The 19805-nt window shown below is 41.9% G+C and overlaps 2 protein-coding genes across 3 annotated transcripts in view; one reads left to right on the top strand and one right to left on the bottom strand.

Annotated features, from left to right (window-relative positions):
* The window catches only part of fbp2 (fructose-1,6-bisphosphatase 2), a 95115-nt gene extending 89377 nt beyond the window's left edge, over window positions 1–5738 (bottom strand). The window contains exons 1-2 of the mRNA XM_054773875.1: window positions 5634–5738; window positions 4717–4810 (exon numbers count right to left, since the gene is read on the bottom strand). Coding sequence (XP_054629850.1) covers window positions 4717–4787 — 71 coding nt within the window. The 5' untranslated portion in view covers window positions 4788–4810; window positions 5634–5738. The remainder of the gene's footprint in view (window positions 1–4716; window positions 4811–5633) is intronic.
* Window positions 1–15883, top strand: part of LOC129179963 (metal transporter CNNM4) — a 35404-nt gene extending 19521 nt beyond the window's left edge. The window contains exons 4-9 of one of the 2 annotated variants that reach the window (XM_054773867.1): window positions 1271–1440; window positions 5705–5801; window positions 7533–7595; window positions 10877–10933; window positions 12499–12677; window positions 13631–15883. In XM_054773867.1, coding sequence (XP_054629842.1) covers window positions 1271–1440; window positions 5705–5801; window positions 7533–7595; window positions 10877–10933; window positions 12499–12677; window positions 13631–13879 — 815 coding nt within the window. In that variant the 3' untranslated portion in view covers window positions 13880–15883. The remainder of the gene's footprint in view (window positions 1–1270; window positions 1441–5704; window positions 5802–7532; window positions 7596–10876; window positions 10934–12498; window positions 12678–13630) is intronic. The other variant, XM_054773866.1, reaches the window with a different exon arrangement.
* Window positions 15884–19805: the final 3922 nt, after the last annotated feature.

Here is a 19805-nt window from a genome sequence, read left to right as displayed (position 1 = left end):
TCAACACCTCCTTCAATTTGAGAGAAGCAGCTCATCAATTAAATCACCTGCTGAAGAAACTATTTGCAGAGAAAACATGCATTGTCTCGGCCCTCCATGGTACGACTTTGACACATGTGCCATAGAGAATAATGTAAATCCAATGAAACTGCTCCAGACACTCAAAACACATTTTAGAGCCAATAATTATAGTTTTACATGCAGAAAATGATGCAAAAATAACTACAAATGATATTGTATTTTGGACGCGAAACAAGCGGGCAAACACAAGCCAAGGCAACTTTTTAGCAAAAAATGTTGGTTGTTAACCGAAAAACGTGCTAACTGGAGCGGACGTTAACCGAGGCACCACTATATTTGTTTATTGCAATCGATCAGGTTTGCCTTACATACGGGTCAATACAGTATCATAGTAATAGTCGGGGGGGGCAGGTGAGGCTTGAATAATGATAACATAAAATAATAAATAGGAATATTTGTCTGCTGAACTGCAGTATAAATGGATTTTCTGTGTTATTCAGTCGTTTCCTAATCAAATGCAGGGCAGAAACCTAAGATGTGGCTTAGCGTGCAAGCCCTGTCTACCGTCCGAGTGCGCTCAGTAAGTGCACTGAGTTGGATCATGGTGCCTGCCAGTTTGTTTGTCAGCATGTCGCCAATAATGTAATGTTGCAGAAACATTTATCATACACCACAACCTTCTACAGTGACATCATTATTCTTGCGAATCGGAGAATAAAATAGCTTGCAGTGCTCTCTTTATCCTGAGGGGTGGGGGTGTGCATGAACTGGAAGGTGCTTGTCACTGCCGTCCTTCCATAGAGAGAAAACACTTTTCTTTTTTTTTTCCAACGAGCGAAATGCATGCAAGATATTTTTTTATTTTTATGATTTTACCTGCCGACCAGTCCAGGGTGTACCCCGCCTGTCGCCCGAAGTCAGCTGGGATAGGCTCCAGCATGCCCCCGCGACCCTAATGAGGATGAAGCGGTATAGAAAATGGATGGATGGATGGATTTTAACTGTCAAGATGGAGGATTATACAGCCGAGCTCACCAGACGGTGATGACACTTTTACAACAAAGTATCTGAACTTTTCCTGGGGAAGGATAGGGTGCGTGTGCATATGCAAGACCACAAATGTTTTCCAGTTAATAAAAAAATAAAAAGAAACGTATAGGACTCAGAAGTGTTTGAAAACAAACGTGAATCAGTGCCTCACCAGCTATGAACTTCACCGCACGTCACAGGTTTGTTGTTTCTTTTGTAGAGGTGAGCCTCTTCAACCCGACACAGATCTCCGACAAAGTCCTGCTCCGAATCCTGCGCCATCCTGACGTGATCCAGGAGATCAAGTTCAACGAGAGCGAAAAGCGCTCGCCGCATCACTACATCTACCAGAGGGGCAAGCCGGTGGACTACTTCATCCTCATCTTGCAGGTAAGCGTGATTTTGATGTGTTAAACATGACTTCAGTCACCCCTCGTTTATCACACTTAATTGGTTCCAGAGCCGACCGCAATAAGTGGATTTCTGCGAAATAGGACTCAATATTAATAATTGGAATATTTTGTAATTATGGCATAGAAAAGCTAACATTCTCTAACATTGTCAGAGCCCTCTAGACATGAAATAACACCCCTATAGTCACCTTTTTATTTGTATTACCCCATACAATAGATATAATCCCAGAAAATAAGACATATTAGACATGCATAAGATAATATAAACTCACACGTTAGCAGTTCCTTGTTTTTTTCTCATTTTTAGCCCAATATCGGCTCCTTCCCGACCCTCATGTCCTGCCCAGTCGGGTCTCCTTTTTTCAAATTTGCACTTTGATTTTCGCTTTTCACTTCAAAAGCCCAAACTGTTGTCGGTTCCCATACGATGCGTTCATTTAAAACTTGAACATTTGCCCCCACAGTAATCAGGTGAAATAAACAAATATATGTTCCCCGGTTACTGTTTCACTTCCCATATTAGTTCCGCTGTATTTTAAGTGGAGTTATCTTAGACATCAACATACAAGAAAACAAACCATTTCAGTCCCAGTCGTGCTTTTATCCAGTAGAGTGTAGGTGGAGAGGTCATACAAGGTCCTACACAGCTGTGACCCCTCCCGGGGAAAAGATTTAGAGGCTGGGGGGGTGGAATAAGAACACTTATTCATCTGTATTGTGTAAGAGGTTCGCTGGGGTGAAGAGTGGCAAGTGTGCATTTTGGGAAACAGGAAGAGGCTTGAACACAATATGGGAGTAAAAAGAAACCTTTTGGACACCTCCAGTTGACGCGAAAATGGCCGTCCAGCTACAGGAAAAAGAGGTGTGGGAGTCGTTCAGACGTGTGGGAAACAGACATGACACTGTTGCTCCTCTCCCATTCCAATGATTGTGTGCTTGTGTGCATTTTTCTAGTCGTGATGTGGCAAAGTGTGAGTGTTCTCCGCGTGCTTTCTCACAGGCTCAGTGTTAACCCTTTCAAACAAACGCTACATCCCAGTCATCACACGCCATCGGGGTTGTGCTTGTGTGTCGACAGTTGACTAAAGTGGTTGAATTGATGACAAACACTGCCACCAAACACAGCTTGGAACGCACACTACGCACTACACACTACGCACTACGCACTACACACTACATACGGTTTAAGGCACAGGTGTGAAACACAAGGCCCGGGGGCCAGATTTGGCCCGCGAAACCCTGGGAATAATGCATGTCAATAATGCACTTCACCCTTGTCCTTCTGAATGTATTTGATCTGTCATTTTGACAGAAAAATTGTACTGCATGCAGTTCTTCTAAACGTCAGTATTATCTAATCATGCAGCAAGATATTCCACGCATCAAAAATAAATACTTGAATGTCTGCTTGTCACCATGACATTCTCACTTTACTTCTCATTTCAAAGCAAGTTATCCATTAATTTGTTAGTATAAATACAATAATCTAATGCATGGGCAATTGTGTAATAATATCATGAGGTTATATTCATATTTCTATTCATATATACTGACTGTTAAAAGTGGCCCTCTGAGGGCAGCCGTAACTGCAATGTGGCCCTCAAGGAAAATGAGTTTGACACCCCTGGTTTAATGGATGGTCACTTGAGTTGTCCTCCCGTCGCCAATGATTCACAAAGCACCGATTTGAACTTTAACCCGCTTCTGGTGCCGCTCCCACACACACACACACACACACACACACACACACACACACACTCTGACACTCACTCACCTCAGCACACACACTGCTGATGCTGAACATTCAAAGGCAGCAGCACACTTAAACACAGCTCCAACAGCTTCTCAATTAAACAATGTAGGTCATCTAGATCAGGGGTTCTTAAATAGTCTCAACCGGGGACCCACATTTTCCAGTGGTCATTAGACCACGACCCACTTCTATTTAAGTCACTTAAAATATGTATTTATTTGTTGGTTTTTTTTAAACATTTTTATTTATTTATTTTATTGTCATTTACACCTCTATTTAAGTCATTTTAATTTATTTTTGTATTCTTTTTTACACTTAAGTTGTTTTTATTTGTATTTATTATTTTTCACAAACTTATTTAAGTCGTTTACATTTTTATTTATTTTTTACAGTGTTATTCAGGTAATTTTTATTTTATTTACTTATTTACACTTTTATTTAAGTCATTTAAACTTTTTAAAATTAGTCAATTTTATTTATATTTATTTCATTATTTTTATACTTTTATTAAAGTATTTTTTATATTTACATTTATTTATTCATTCCTTTATTTATTTAATTAATTTATATTTTTTCCTACTTTTATGTAAGTCAAACCAAGCAAATGTGTTTTTTGTTGTTGTTGTTTTTTTTATCTTTTGAAACATGAATACACATCATATTTCCAAAGTGCATTTTAGAGCAATGAATGTGTTGGGGCGATTTGTCAAGGAAATGAGGAAGAGCATAACAACCATTAAAATTAAATATCAAAAAGATCATGAATTCAGATGTATGACACATTTTAATAACATTTTTGACTTGCTGTCTCTGACCCGCTTTTGGTTTCCCTTCCCACCAGTTGAGAACCACTGATGTACCTGTAGATCATGTCATGACAAATAGTGCCTCTCCGCTGTGGCTGTAGGCAACCCCCGATGCCTTTTTTTTTTTTTTTTTTTTTACTACCTCCGCAAGGTGGCAGCCGCTGCATTGGAAGAATCGAAAGTTGTCGACCTCCAGCAGCTTTATCTAGCTCTGCATGCGCTTTAAAATGTTGTTACTAGGGATGAACAATATGGTCTAAAATCCGTATTGCGATTATAAAAAACATTGTCCCCCCTTATCATTTTTAGTTGTGTTTTCACTTTTAGTTGTGTTTTCACCACCACCAAGCGCAAAAAGAGGTTTTGCTTTTTAACATTTTGCTTGAATAAGCTGTCAATTGTGTCATATCATATTACATTTAGGATTTATTTTCCATTTTTTGTGCATTGGGGCCAAGGGGGCCAGCGATCCACCACATTCAGCAAAAAAAGAAATAAATACATTTGTGTTGTAACAACTTTATAATGCACATTGCCGCCACCTGCAGGACAGGAGGGGACTAGGTGACATTTTTGTCGTTTCTAGCAACATCCCAACACTAAATGTCTCGCTAAAGCCCGCGCTTCTGTTTTTAGACCCCCGTCTTAATTATCCCGCTTGCATGTGCGGCGGCTCTTTGCTGTATTTTGCCACCTGTTGTGAGTGGAGGGATGCGGGCGAGGAGGATTAACTGTCCTGTGTTGTTGTTGCTGCAGTTCACACATTCCAGCGGGCCGATTCGGGCCGACTGTACAGACAAACAACATAGAGGCCTCCTTAAAACCTTCACCACCTGCAACAAAACACCCACCCACCCATCCAGTACGCCCTGACCTCACCCCGGCCCACATATTTATTTCAGTATTCAGAAATTTCCCAGCGGAGAAAATGTTATTGTTCTGGCTGCACTGCACTGCCCCCGCCTGCCCAGATAGTGTAACTACAATAACATTACGAGGCCGCTCTTAAGATGCTTTTTTTTTTTTTTTTTAAATTAGATATAAAAATGAATGCTTCATGAATTATCAACCAAATGACATGGTACAATGTATTAACTATATTTGATAAAATATTACATTTTGTTGAATATTTATTAGCTATATTAACTATGACTAATAATAATAATAACTAATACTTAACAAGTTAAAAGGTAATAAAAAATAGTTTAAAACTTAAATGTATAAAGAATGTATGATTAAATACAATTATAAAATATATATGATGTATTTGCTCAATTTTTAAATCAAATATTTATTTGATATAAAAACTCATGCTTAAGAAGTTAAGTCAATCAAATAATGTTTTAATATATATATATATATATATATGTATAATATTTATTAGATATAAGCTAAAATAGCTTGTTTAAAATGTAAATACATTATACAGTATATTATTCAATATATATACTTAGAAATCAAATCTTTTTAATTTAAATGTGATTTTTTAAATGTACACTTTATTTCAATGTAATAAAAATGAATACATTACAATTTTAAAAACAACATAAACACATACAACGGAAAATATTTGAAATAAGCCAATAAAAATGTATAACATAATGTGTATACCTTTGTAATAGATGAAGGTACAGCTCGTTTATATACGAGTGCATCATTTGTCTTCCTGGTGTCTCCGTCAGGGTCGAGTGGAGGTGGAGGCTGGCAACGAGAACATGAAGTTTGAGACGGGACCTTTCTCCTACTACGGCGTCATGTCGCTCAGTGCTCCCATGCTGGGTGAGTCCCCTCTCTCTTTGTCTCCCCCTCTCCTCCCCCACGATCCACTACTGTACTGTACAGTATGTACTGTTGCAGTCCAGTACAGCTGCTACTGCCACTTAGTGGACACCCAACAGACTTCAGTTGTTCAAAGCTTTGGAGAATTTGGGGAAACTACAGTGGCTTTCTAAAATGAGTTGAGTAGCCTTGCCTGTGGTGTGAATACCCCTGGTGGTACTCTGGCTCCATCTAGTGGTATTCTGGAAGACCATATATTATTTTAACTTGAAAAATATATGAAACAATAGCACAGATACACAATTATTAAATATTTCGAAGCTTAATTCAGATCATTTCCTCAAATATTAATGTTAAACTCCCTGTTTTAGCATCGTTAATGCACAAAATGTTTGAAACTGAAGTCGTACAGTGTTCCCTAATTTATCACCTCAATAAGTGAAATCTGCAAAGTAGGCATCTTTATTTTTTTTACAATTATTATTCAGTGGTGTGAAAAAGTGTTTGCCCCCTTATGTCTTATTTTTTGCTTGTTTGTCACACTTAATTTAGATATTATATTTGTATTATTTTCCAAAATAATGACATGCTTGTGAAAGTTGTCCCATCAGCTACAGGTCCGATCGGGTCTTGTCCAAAAATCATCATTGACGGAGGCGTTTTAAGGGCGCTTGGCAGCCGTTTTAAGGAGCAAGACAGCAGCGGTAGAGTCCTCCGAAGCCCCAGCAAAAGTAGTTGTACGTATACTCTTGTACGCACAAAAAGTCATCTAGTTATGCTTAAACGCAGCAGTGTAATGTTTGTCATTGCACACATGGAATTATTCTTATCTAATGTGGAAATAAGGGCACATCATTGTTACGTAGTCTGTTGGCAACCAGCAAGAAGCTCCGTCTTTGCCGTCTACACGCATACGCTGAAGCCGGAGTTTTCCAAAAGCTCTCATTTTAAGGACACAAACGCCCATCTGCATGTGGATGAGAGGCCGAAACGCATAGAAAAAATATACTTAAAAAAAAATGGCGGATTTGTGTGAACGGGGCCTTAAAGTTTTATCTACGTTTGACATGGCTGTAAGTGCAAAGCCATTTAAAGCCGCAAGGAAGTACGCTGTCCAGATAAAAACACCAAGGAACTGCTAACGTATGAGTCTATGTTATCTTATTTATGTCTAATATGTCTTATTTTCTTTGATTATATCTACTATCTTGGGTTATGAGAGTGTAAAGGTGACTATAGGGGTGTTATTTCATGTATAGAGGGCTCTAATCATGTTAAAAACTGAATTTAGAAGACTGTAAACAGGTGTTCTTTGCCATAACTGTGAAAATATTCCCTTTATTAATATTTGACTGGCGGAAATTCACTTATCACGGTCGGGTCTGGAATCCATTAACTGCGATAAAAGAGGGATCACCGTAGTCATGTTTGAACTTTTTATGCTACATTGAGACGTCCGCATGGCGCAGTGTGACGAGAGTATTACTGCGTGATCTTTTTCTACCTTTCTCGTCCTCCCTCACTCCTTCAGGGTCTTCAGGTGCAAAGCGTGAGACACTTGACACATGCTGTGCTGTACATACACCCCGCTTATACACACAGGGTTACCATCGAGACAAATGTCCACCTTCAAAGTCTGGTTTTGCATGTGCTCACCTTGTGTTCATCCTCCCCCCTCCTGCTCTGTCCTGTCCCATGGGGGTCACCTTTTTACACTCTCTCTCCTCTCAGTGGCCGCACCCCGTCCTCGCCTCGTCTCCTTTAAGAGGTTTTCTCTGTTCTCTCGGTTGCCAGGTAACCTCCGGCATGTCTGGGTCTTTTAATAACACCAGAGGGATGGGGGGGTTGCGGGGTAGCTGGTCCTGGATGTTGATTGTAGTTTAGAGAGCTCACACAATCATCACAGGTGAAGGCGTGAACACCAAAGCAGGGTTTGCCAAGCTGTGGCGTGGCGGGTACGTCATACGATGCCTTGATATGTGCGCTATGTCTCACCAGGGGAAAGTTGGGGCCTTGAGTCGGGCAAAGTTTGGGAAACCCTGCGTTGGTAAGAATAGCAAGCAGAGTGTCGGATGTGTCTACGGGGTGTAACGCCTGGATTACGCTGCCGCGTCGAGGCCATTCCTGCGTAGCGTGGTATCCGTTGCGCCGACTCTGTCCGTAAAGGCTGTGATTGGTCGGTTTGTTGTTATGGTATATTAGATAATTGATATGTATTATACTGTATATACCATCAATGTATCATATATACTGTATATACCGTCAATTCTGGTGTTTAAGCCGCACCCACTAAATTTAGAGAAAAAAACAGATTTGTACAAATGTAAGCCGCAGCGGTGTATAAGCCGCACGTGTCCACGCCATAAAATGGCATAGACCAGTCAGCTCTTTGTCATGATGAGCTCGTCAACCCATTGGAAATTGCAGGAGGTCAGTGCTCAGTATAACAGTCTGACTGACGGTGTCATCTTACAAAGAACGCCAAACTCATCGCACAGCAACCTAACACTGAAAAGGTAGCTAGGAAATATACATTACAAGTACCAACATGAGTTTAAAATAACAAACAGCAGCTATTTTAACGTCTGCCCGTAATGCATCACTGCCAGAAAAGCAGGTCCTTGGAGGACAGCAGCATAGAAAGTGCTGGATGGCACTGCAATGCTGTCTCCGTCCACCAGAGGGAGCCTGATGGCTCAGAGCCCAGAGGGAGGCTGACGTTATTGCAGCGCCCCAATTAATGCGTTGCTCAGACGCAATGCATTATGGGAAAACTTTGAAAGAGTCTTTTTACATTTCAAACTCATATTGGTGCATGTTTGTAAATTTGTCAGGTACACCTTTTGAGTGTTAAGTTGCCGTGTGATGAATTTAGTGTTGTAAGTAAGATGCCACCGTGAGTCAGACTGTTTTGTTGTTACCCGGTTCTACCTAATGACCTCCTGCGATTTTGACAAGCTTGTTGTGAACGCACTGATAGCTGCCAAAGAAGGAACTACCGTTACCTCACTGACCCACGAGCAGCACAGTTTTTAAACAATTGGTAGTAGTTCTGGAGTAAAGGAGATGTCACGAGATCAGAATTTAGCCACCGCACCGCTGTATAAGCCGCAGGGTTCAAAGTTTTAGAAAAAAGGAGAGGCTCGTACCCCGGAATTCACGGTATATATTTATATATGTTTATTTCACTTCATTTAAATATATAGGTTGATTTTTAGATATTTATGTTATGTATCTTCTTATGTATGGTATATTACCGTGTACATGACTCGCCCACCTTCGCAAATGCCTTGTCCTCCAATTCGAATGAACATTTGCAATAAGTGTTGTGTTGGTCCCAGCTCCACACTCAACCTCCCTTCAGTTGTCGTGTTCGCGCGCTACAAAGGAAGCTAACAAGCTAATAAACCATTGACGAGCACCATAGCCGCTGACTGTGTTGACTCTCCGGAAAACAGCACCTGTAGCGTTCCAAGAGAGAGTTGCACTGAGAGCTGGAGAAGGATCGAGGCGTCGTGACGACGCAGGAGCATAATCCAGGCTTAACGGTACATGGATTCAGAATAGGATTTTTTGTCTGCGCACCGTTCCACCCCCTAGATGTCTCGTCACGTTAGTCACGTGTACGCCGAGCATAAAACACTAGGATCCTGATGGTAGCAAGTCCACTTAATCACGTGTCCTTTTTTGGTTTTCCTTTTCTCTCCACATTGTCTGAATTATCCACACTAACGTTAACCCGCCTGAGCTGATGACGTAGCAACATTTTAGATGTGAATTAGAGTCATCCTGAAGGTCTGTGTTATTCATGAAGCCTCAGCATTGCACTCACGGTAGCTTTAGCACACTAACTCGCTGAAAACGTGTCAGGTGGACCTGGCGGTTGCTCCCCCGCATCCAGTAGGAAACTTTTCACCACAATGTAAAACAGCTTAATTAGAGAAAATGTCGGCAAGGTAGTATTTTTCACCAATTTTGCCTGGCTCTGGTGCTTGACAGTTTAGAAGTGGTTTTAGTAAATCCGACTGGGAACATGCTGTTTTGTGTGTCTGTAGCCTTAATGCTAATAGGTTTGCTAATATGCACTTGTCCAACGTAGCCAACGTTAGCACAGTGCTAACATCACACCCGCATTTCAGCACCAACATCATGCTAGGTTAGCATATCCGCTGAAGAGAAACAGCATGGTCAAACATACAGCTCCCACACGGCTGACAGTTGACAAAGCTCTGACCATCATTTTAAGATGTGTAGCAAAGCCTGGGGAAAGAGGGTTTTCTTTCATGACACCATTAAAAAAAAAAACCTGCCACTTCAAAAGTGACCCTCTCTTCGCTCTACAGTGGAGCCAACAAGTGATGGACAGTTGGTGAGCAGGGGAGGCCAAAGTGCCATTTGCAGCCTCCGGATGTCTTTTTATCGACCTGAAGCACACTCTAAAAATATAATTTAACAAGAAAAAAAAACAACAGCAGCAAAAATAAAAAAAATCAACAGTCATTTTACAAGAATGAAGGCAAAACCTTAAGAGCAAAATAGTGTAATCGAACAAGAAAACTTCATTTTATGAGAGTTACGTCATTTTAGGAGCATAAAGTTGAAACATTACAGACAAATTGTTATTTTTTAAAGTCGCAATATTATGAAAAACAAAACAATAAATAAAGTTGTAATGTTTTGGAAAATTAGTAAGTGAAAATGTGATGGGAATAAATTTATAACTACAAGAAGATCATTTAGAAAAAAACGTTAAACATTTGAAATAGTTAGAAAATAGGGGGAAAAAACAGCAAAAATTTTACAAGAATGAAATCAAAATGTAAAAAAAATCCCCCATTTGGTTTCAGTTCGATTGAGTTCAACCAAGAAATGCTGAAACTGCTAGGATTCCTTCTTGGTTGGTCAACTTTATTCCAGGAAAGCTTTTTTTTAGGCTTAAAGACGCAAGCACAGCATTGAAAAGTCACCTACTGGATGCTAATACGTTCCATTCCAACGTACATCAGACAACTCCTAACCACTAACTGGCAATGTCGACACTTTTCATTGGCTAACGTTCAAGTTGACGTGTCCAGGTAAAACTGTTTCCTATGACTCACTGAGGCCCCCTGCTGGAAGACTCACGCTGACCGGTAATAACACAACAGCCTCAGTGTGCGCGCCTGTGTGTGTGTGTGTGTGTGCGCGCGTGCGTGTGTGTTGGTGTGTGCGCTTCTTGGGATGCATCAGCATGCCCACAATTACAAAAACCAATAGTTGGATGGCGCTTGTTAGTCACGGGGGGTGGAAAATAACCAAAGTCATCATTTAAAAAAAAAAAAAAAAAAGAGGTGTGAAGAAATGTGTATGACTAAATGTGTGACACAGCAAAGAAAAGCAATGGAAATTTTTGTTTTATTTTAGACGACTGAAGGGCTACCTGTTGGTGTTTTTACTGATTTAATGGAGTTCGCCCTATTTTCAGCTCATGCGGCATTTTCAGAAAAACTGTCTTTCAGTCTGTGAATATGCGTGCAGACGGACATAACACACAGTTCTAATATTACATGTAGTATTATATTATTTATATGTTTTAGATTTTTTTATATTCTTTTTATACCAATGTTAATAGCGTTCATGTCTTAAATGTTATTTTTATTTGGATTTATTTTTTAAAAGCAATAAAATAATTCTAAATGATTATATTTAGAAATGTGTGTAATATATGTTTTATAATGTCATTTAAAAAAAAGTCAGCTACATTGATATGAATCCTGTTTTATTCTTGTATTTCTTCTGTCAATTTATTTTCTCTTTAATGTATCAAATTGATTTCATAATATAAATAAGTGTCCTGCAGTTAAACGCCCTCAAAGATAATTTGATAGTAAAATCTTAATAAATAAAATGTAAAAAATATCTAGAATCTAAGTGTGTTATTGAGTACAAACGGGTTGGGTTTGGGTTTTTTCCACTAACATTTTAAGTAATCATGTTTTCATATGTTTGTTTCTTCATTTAAATCAAATATTACAGTAAATTATATTATGTCATTGTAATAATTATATGAATTATATTAAATACTTAATTTCCTTTTATTTAATAAATATTTCATTTAATAATATAAAGTAACTCTCATGCAGTCAAATGCCCTTTAATGTTAATTTGTAAATAAAATATTTAAATAAGAATAGAGAATATCGACCATAAATGTATTATTTAGTACAACCATATTTTATGTCCGTTTTCTGTAAAAAATTAAAAGTGTTTGTGCATTTTTAAATTTACTTTTATTAACAGAATATTTGTATTTCAAAATAATTTAGAAGGTGCTTTTTTTCACGATGATCTTGAATGCTCATTGAAACGCATGACTTTTCATTTGGGTTTTTGGGGGGGCAGGATTTAACACCCCCCCCCCCCCCCCCCCCCCCCCCCCCCCCCCCCCCCGACCATTTTGATCAGAAGGCGGTGGGTGACATGTCATTCTGCGGATGAAAGTATTTGCATTTGGTGTGTTTAGAAGCTGACTGAGCGTCGTGGTGCATGAAAGTGTCACATAGCACAATCATTGCATCGCTGCTGCTTGTGTGACGGGAGCAGCAGCGTCCACGTCACGTGTCCTCTTACGCTCCACAACTTTATTTGTCTTCTATCAAGCCACACCCTGACAACATCACCTCTCTGCTCTGTGTTGTTCTTGCGTGCACGCCTGCAGAGTTCCGCTCGCCGTCCCACATCAGCGGCCTGAACCGCACGTCCTCGCTGAGCGGCGCCGACCGCACCGAGTCGCTGTCGGTCGGCGGCAGCAACAGTCAGCTCAACTGCAGCCTTCCATCGCAGCAGTACACGCCCGACTTCTACGTGCGCGCCCTCACGGACCTGCAGTTCGTCAAGGTACGTCACACTTGGGACGCCCAGGGGCGGACCTCCGCCAAGGCCGGGAATCCAATACTCTTGATCGCAAAAATCACAAAGGGCGATGCTGTTCCTCTCCAGTCCTGCAGGTGGCGGTAAAGCACGTTACAAAGTGGGGCCGCAGCTCCGTCTGCTGGATCTGGTGGGCGCTGCCCCCAGTTGGTCCCGATGCTAGCGGACTGTAAAGCCCATCTTTGGCTAGTGCGTCTTAAAAACAGCAGAGAGCTCTTGTCACATAGACGATCTTTGACTAGCGTTTTTGCAGTAGCTCCTAAAACCAGCACAGCACTCCTGTCATACGAGATCTTTGATGTAGAGGATCTTTGACTTGTGTTTTTTTTTCCCAGTAAGACCTCAAAAACAGCAGAGCACTCCTGTCATTTAAAGGATCTTTAACAAGTGTTTTTTGCACTAGGTTCTCAAAAACAGCAGCGCGCTCTTGTCATATAGAGGAGGATCTTTGACTAGCATTTTTGCCGTAGGTCCTAAAACCAGCTGAGCGCTCCTGTCACATAGAAGATCTTTGACTTGTGTTTTTTTTTTTTTTGTCAGTAGGTCCTTAAAAACAGCAGAGCGCAGCTGTCATGTTGAGGATCTTTGGCTTGCTTTTTTTTTTCAGTAAGTTGGTAGGGTTTCAAAACCAGCAGTTTTTGACTAGTGTTTCTGTAGCAGGTCCTCAAAAACAGCAGTGCATTCTGGTCATCCAGGAATCATTGACTCGTGTTGTTGTATTACATCATTAAAAACAACAGAGCCTAGAGTTTTTGCAGTGCATTCCTAAAAACAGCAGAGTGCTCCTGTTATATTCAGGATCTTTGACCAGCGTTTTTGCCGAAGGTCTTCAAAAACACAAGTATTGGTTGTTGCTGAGCCTTGGCGGAGGTAACGCTGTGAAGGGGAGTGACTGACACGCTGACATGTCGCATCTTCAGATCACGCGCTCGCAGTACCAGAACGGCCTGATGGCGTCCCGCCTGGACAGCACGCCGCAGTCGCCCGAGAGCGTCCACCAGCTGGCCCGCGTGGCGTTGACCATGCCCTCCAACAACACCCTCGCCGACCTGGGCGCGGACCCCGCCCCCACGGAGAACGGGCCCGACGAGACCACGCTGCTGCTGCTCAACGAGCAGAACTCGCCGCACGCCGCCAACCACCACGGCCAGCTGGAGAACAGCGTGTAGGGTGCCGCCCCCCACCCGCACCCCAACCGTCACCCCGCCCTGACCCGCGCACGTTTGCACGCATGCACTGCTATGATTGGATGTTTGGCGGGGAGGGGAGGAGTCTGTTTGTGTGCGTATGTGTGACACGCCCAAGTGCACAAAGCCCGCCTTCATGTTATCGTTGGTTCCCTGTTTGTGATTGGACCACTAAGCTCCTTCCCGTTCCCGCCCCCTCAGAACCTCCCCCTCTTGCACGTCATGGCGCCTCTTCACTTTCCCGAACGACGAGACTCAGGGAGACTCCGCCCCCTCTTCCCATACCCTCGTGTGCGTGGCTTCGTGTTGTCCGCCTGCCCCGCCCAACCCCCCCACCTCGTCCACACAGCTGGAGTCCAATCAAAGGAATCGGATATTCCGTAGAGATTTGTTGTTGGCGACAATCAGTGCGATGATGAATGTAGCGTTTGGGTGGGTCGCGTCACAGGAACCAAAACAGAGAAACTTCGCTTTAACTGATCGCAAACTTTATTTATTTATTTCGTGCGAGGATCACGGGGCCACACTGGGGCGGGTTATGGAAAAAAAACGTTGTTAGTGGTAACATTGCAAGAAAAAATGCATACTGAACGGAAAGTCGTAATTTTTAGATGAAAAAGTCACAATGTTACGAGAAAGACGTTAGGAAAAGTCGACTTTCCTGCAAAAGTTTATTCTCGTAACGTTAAATTATGTTGTTTTCCGCTTAACATTAGCGTCTTTTTTTCTTCAACTTTTTCCTCATAAAAATGACAAATGCGCGCACGTAACATTTGACATTTATTATTGCGTTCTTCATTCTCGTTAAAAAAGACTTGATTTCAACTAATCCTCGTGAATGAATACTTCGCTCCCCGCTATAGTCGCACCTCATTCTTAGTTCAGCCTTTTCCTCGCAAAATGAGGACTTTGCTGTAATATTTCAACTCAGCGCACACGAGTAGCTAAAATAAGGAACCGGCGTTACGCTCCTTACGTTACGTTTTCTCAACATTTCGCATTTATTCTCGCAGTAGCACGGCCTAAAATGACAACTTTCTTTTTGTAACATTTTAACGTAATTTCCGTTAGATGTGAATTTTCGCATTATTTCACATTTGTACGAAAATATTTCAACTTTCCGCTCATGAAATGAGTACGCTCCGTTGCCGTAGGAGGATCTTATTTATCGCAACTTTATTCCTCCAGTGACGTTATTCCCCTAAAACCGCCACGTATCCCTCGGAGAATTGCAACTTTATTCTCAGTGGTTTGCATTTGTTCTCACACTTTATTCTGGCAATCGCACGACGCAAAATGACAACTTCTCCGTCGTAAAATTGCGACTTCCTTCCCGTGATATTTCAACGTAATTCTTGTTACCTCCTTGGAATGTTAGCATCTTATTCTTACTTGGACGTCTCCTAAAATGACTTCATTCCCGTAATTGTTCAACTTGTAGAATGAGAACTTTTTTCCTAATTTGTAAAGTTGCAATGTTATTTTCGTGATATTTTGCGTTTGTGCTTGCGGTTACTTTATTTTCACCAAATTACGACAACTTATTTCAACTTTACACTCATGAAATGACTACTTTCCCCGCTGCAAAATCGAAATCGCGGATCTGATTCTCATCTCAAGTTCATTCCTGTTTTGACATTATTTGCGTAAAATTACAACTTTGTCCTCGTAAAATCGCAATATTTCGCATTTATTCTCACACTTTATTCTGGCAATAGTGCGGCGTGAATGAAAACTTTTTTGGCGTGAAATTGCAGCGTCCTTTCTGTAATATTTCAACCTAATTGCAATGTTAGCATCCTTTTCCCATTTGGACGTCATTCTCCTAAAATGACTTCATTCCCGGAATATTTCAGCTTAGAGAATCACAACCTTTTTCCTAAGTCGTAAAGTTGCAAGGTTATTTTCGGGATATTTCTCATTTGTGCCTGCGGTTACTTTATTTTCACGAAATTACGATTATTTTAACTTATTAAATGACTACCCCCCCCCCCCCCCCCCCCCCCCCCCCCCCCGTGATATTCCGATCTTATTCTTATCTCAACTTCAATCCTGTAATAACTTTATTTGCGTAAAATTACTTTTCCCTCGTAAAATTGCAACTTTATTGGCAATATTTTTGCATTGACTGTCGGCGTAGTAGTACAGTGTAAAATGACAACTTTTTCGTCGTCCTTTGCGTAATATTTCAACCTAATTGCAATGTTAGCATCTTATTCCTATTTGGACGTCATTCTCCTAAAATGACTTCATTCCCGGAATATTACAACTTCAAGAATCACAACTTTTTTTCCTAATTTCGTAAAGTTGCAGGGTTATTTTTGTAATATTTCTCATTTGTGCTTGCGGTTACTTTATTTTCCCGAAATGACCTGAAACTCGTGAAATGACGACATGTTCCCCCCTCAGTGACGTTAGCATCTTATTCTTAGGACTTTATTTGCGTAAAGTGACAACTTTTCCCTGGTGAAATCGCGACTTTATTCTCAGCGTTTAGCATTTATTTTTATTTTTATTTATTTCTTGTGCAATAGAACGGCGTAACTTCCTTTGCGGAATATTTCAACGTGATTCCCGTTAACTCCTGGCGGTATCAGCATGTTATTCTTACTCGGACGTAACATTTCATCGTTGTTCTCGTAAAATGACAACCACGTCGTTCTAGTCTCAACTTCATTCCCGCCGTGACTTCGTTCTCGTAAAATTGCCACTTTATTGCGGCCATGTGTCACATTTATTCTTGCAATATTGCGTCCTTTTGTTAGCTTTTGTCTTTTGCCTTCAGTGTGGCCTCGCCAGTGCTTTTGAAAACACTTTTTTAGCGTCCACAGGTGAGGGCGACGCGGGATTTTATTTTTATGTTTTGTTTTTTTTAGTTTTCGGTGGGGGCGCTTGGGTGGTTGAAATGTGAGACAAGCGCAGACACTCCGGCTTTTGGGTTTGACTGTAACTTCCCAAAGGAAGCCAGAAACTCGCACGATGTCAACGACTGCCTTGTGCTCCCTTCCTTTGCTTGCAAGTGTAATTCCTGGAAATAATACTCACGGTAATCATAGCTGACCACAGAAGAAGGCTGCTGCTGGACTGCTTTTGTTTTTCATTCACAGGCAACTTTTTGTTTTTGGGGGGGGGGGGTCTGCTCACAGGGCATTGTGGGATTTTTAGGGTTGTAGATTTGCGCCACTCCGGTTTACTGTGAATGACTCGTTTGATGACTTGTTGGATGGTTTTAACGCTGACTCCAGCGTTGCTTTTTGTTGCGTCAAAGGGACTGAATGAATGAATGAATGAATGAATGAATGGTACATTTACAACCCCTTCACCCGCAGTCGTAGTCTGGCTTTGTGAATGCCTACATTTCCTCAGGGAGGGGTACTGTTGTGGGACCCAAACGTCTCCAACGAATTGTCTGCGAATGCTAAACCTTTGAGGATATCTGGACTACATGTATGCTAACATGTCTTCCAAAGCCGTTTGCCCACAGCCTGTAGGGGCGCCACCCATGTTATTTCAAAAAATCAACTGCTGAGAGCAGTTGCACTCTGTTGCCCACCAAAACAGCAGCACCCACCGAGACACCGCGTTAAAGGCGTTCTTGCCTCATATGGAGACATGGAATATAACAGTCGTCCCTCGCTACGTCGCAGCTCCCTCACGCTATCTCGCTTTGGCAAACATTCATCCATCAATGATGGCTGTTTTCTGCTTGAATACGGTCTGTTATTCGTTTTTAAAAATGGCCAAATGAACTGAAGTGCAAGGCGGAAGAAGCGTTGCAATTGAGAATGTAGTGTTCTACTCTGGCCACATGGTGTCACTGACTGTTGGGTGAGACGGGCACTAGACTCGTCATGAGGTCCCGTGGGAACACATTTACTGTGACACGCAAACAGGAGTTCAATTTACCTCTTAAATGTCTCGTTTCATGTGTTTATTTATTGAAGCCGCCATGGCGACGCACTGATGAACCATCGCCGCTGCAGGAAGTCCGCTTGTTTCTGTCTAATACGTCATCTTCTCTGATGAGAGCCACTCTAGTGGGTAATACCAATGTGAAGGTGGCTGTAGGGGTGTTATTTCACGTCCCGAGGGCTCTAATCATGACAAAAAAAACAATTTAGAAGATGGTAAACAGGTTTTCTATGCCGTTACTACCAAAATATTCCCTTTATTGATATTGGATCCCACTTCGCGATCTGGAACCAATTAACCGTGATAAACGAGGGACAACTGTACCGCTAACGTTGAATATTATCGCAATAGGAAGACACCATTACATTTTTACTCTTACCAATACGATACCTGGAGCTTAGTATCGCTGATACCGATAGTTGGCCAATAACTCCTGCACTACCAGTATCAGTGGATCAGTATCAATAGATGCTCGTAGGTCGCTAACATACAGTCTGCCCTCGCTACGTCGCCTTCAGTGAATGAGGGACTGTGGCCCGCTACCACTCAAAGCATACTGAAGGACAGGTCGTACTAGCATAGTGGTCGCTGATGAGGCGTTAGCTTCACACTGCACGGAGTCGGCCGTGGCGTGACACGCCCTCCTCCCATTCCGTGTGGAAGATTGCTTTGCCCTTCCTCCCCACTCCGTTGGAAACACTTTCGGAAATGTACCATGAATCAATTGGAGGCTAATTCGTTAGCTCGGTAGCATGCTGTGCTTAAAGCGGCGGCCGTCTCTTACGTCCATGCAGTGATCCCGTAGGCCACACATTACGGCGTAAACTAGGATACGCGGAGCGTAAAGGTCACTACAGTGATCTTACTTCATGTCTTCAGGGCTCCAATGATGTTAGAAACCGTATTTAGAAGGTCATAAATGGGTGTTCTATGTCTCATTTTCTCATGTTAGATCTCCTATTTTGGGTAATCGCCGTGTAAAAGTGACTATAGGGGTGTTATTTCACGTTTAGAGGGCTCTAATGTTAAAAAAAACATATTTAGAAGGTTATGAAGAGGTTTTCAAGGCTCCAGCTACAAAAATATTCAGTTTATTAATAGTGATCCCTACTTTTACCAATGAACAGCGATAAACGAGGGACGACTGTAAAATGCTACTTAGCCGAGGTATCCAGGCGTAGTATATTGTTAAGTAAGTACGCACTAACTGGCTGACCTTGCGCTCACATGACTGCTATATTGCTACGGGCACACCGGTTGCTACATTGCAGTACATTTACAATACAGCCCCCCCTTTTCATGGCTGTCTCAGGCAACGCCTGCGACATAAAGTTAGTTTTTTTGCCAAAGAGTCGTAGGACGACGTCGTTTCATTTGGGCTGTTTCGGTATTGCAGGTCTCACGCGGCGCACCCGGAAGCTGCCTTCCAAACCTTTCAGCAGGCGCTGCTAACGGGTGGGAGTATTAGGGCCACGTAAAAACCACACAAATTTCAAAATCTCAGATTTCGAGAATAAAGTCGTAAATGTACAAGAAAAAAGAATAAAGTGGTCGTATTTTGGGTGAAAATAGAGGAAGGAAGGAAACAAGGAAACTGTCCTCTTGCTTCAGGCAAGCTTCCATTTACAAGGTGGCAGCAAAACACAGCAGTTAGATTAGCATGGCTAGCTAGCCCTTCTCACGTCCGCCTTCCTCGCCCCGCCCCCCCACACGCCCGAGGCCAAAGGTCACATTGTCCCCCCTTTGTCACGGCTGTCTCAGGCCATGCCTGGAACATAAAGTTCCACCTTTTTTCTCGTACATTTACGACTTTATTGTCATAAATTTACTTTGTTCTCGAAATCGCAGATTATTTTAATACTCTGTCGTAACAGGCATGGCCTGAGACAGCTATGAAAGGGGGGGACTTATGTGACCTTTGGCCTTGGGCATGTGCAGGGGGCGGGGCGAGGAAGGCGGACGTGAGAAGGGCTAGCTAGCCATGCTAATCTAACTG

This window comes from Dunckerocampus dactyliophorus, chromosome 4 (genome assembly GCF_027744805.1).
Source record: "Dunckerocampus dactyliophorus isolate RoL2022-P2 chromosome 4, RoL_Ddac_1.1, whole genome shotgun sequence".
In the NCBI taxonomy this organism is placed as follows: domain Eukaryota; kingdom Metazoa; phylum Chordata; class Actinopteri; order Syngnathiformes; family Syngnathidae; genus Dunckerocampus; species Dunckerocampus dactyliophorus.
The sequence above is the reverse complement of the archived record's forward strand: the minus strand, read 5'-3'. Positions and strand labels throughout refer to the sequence as shown.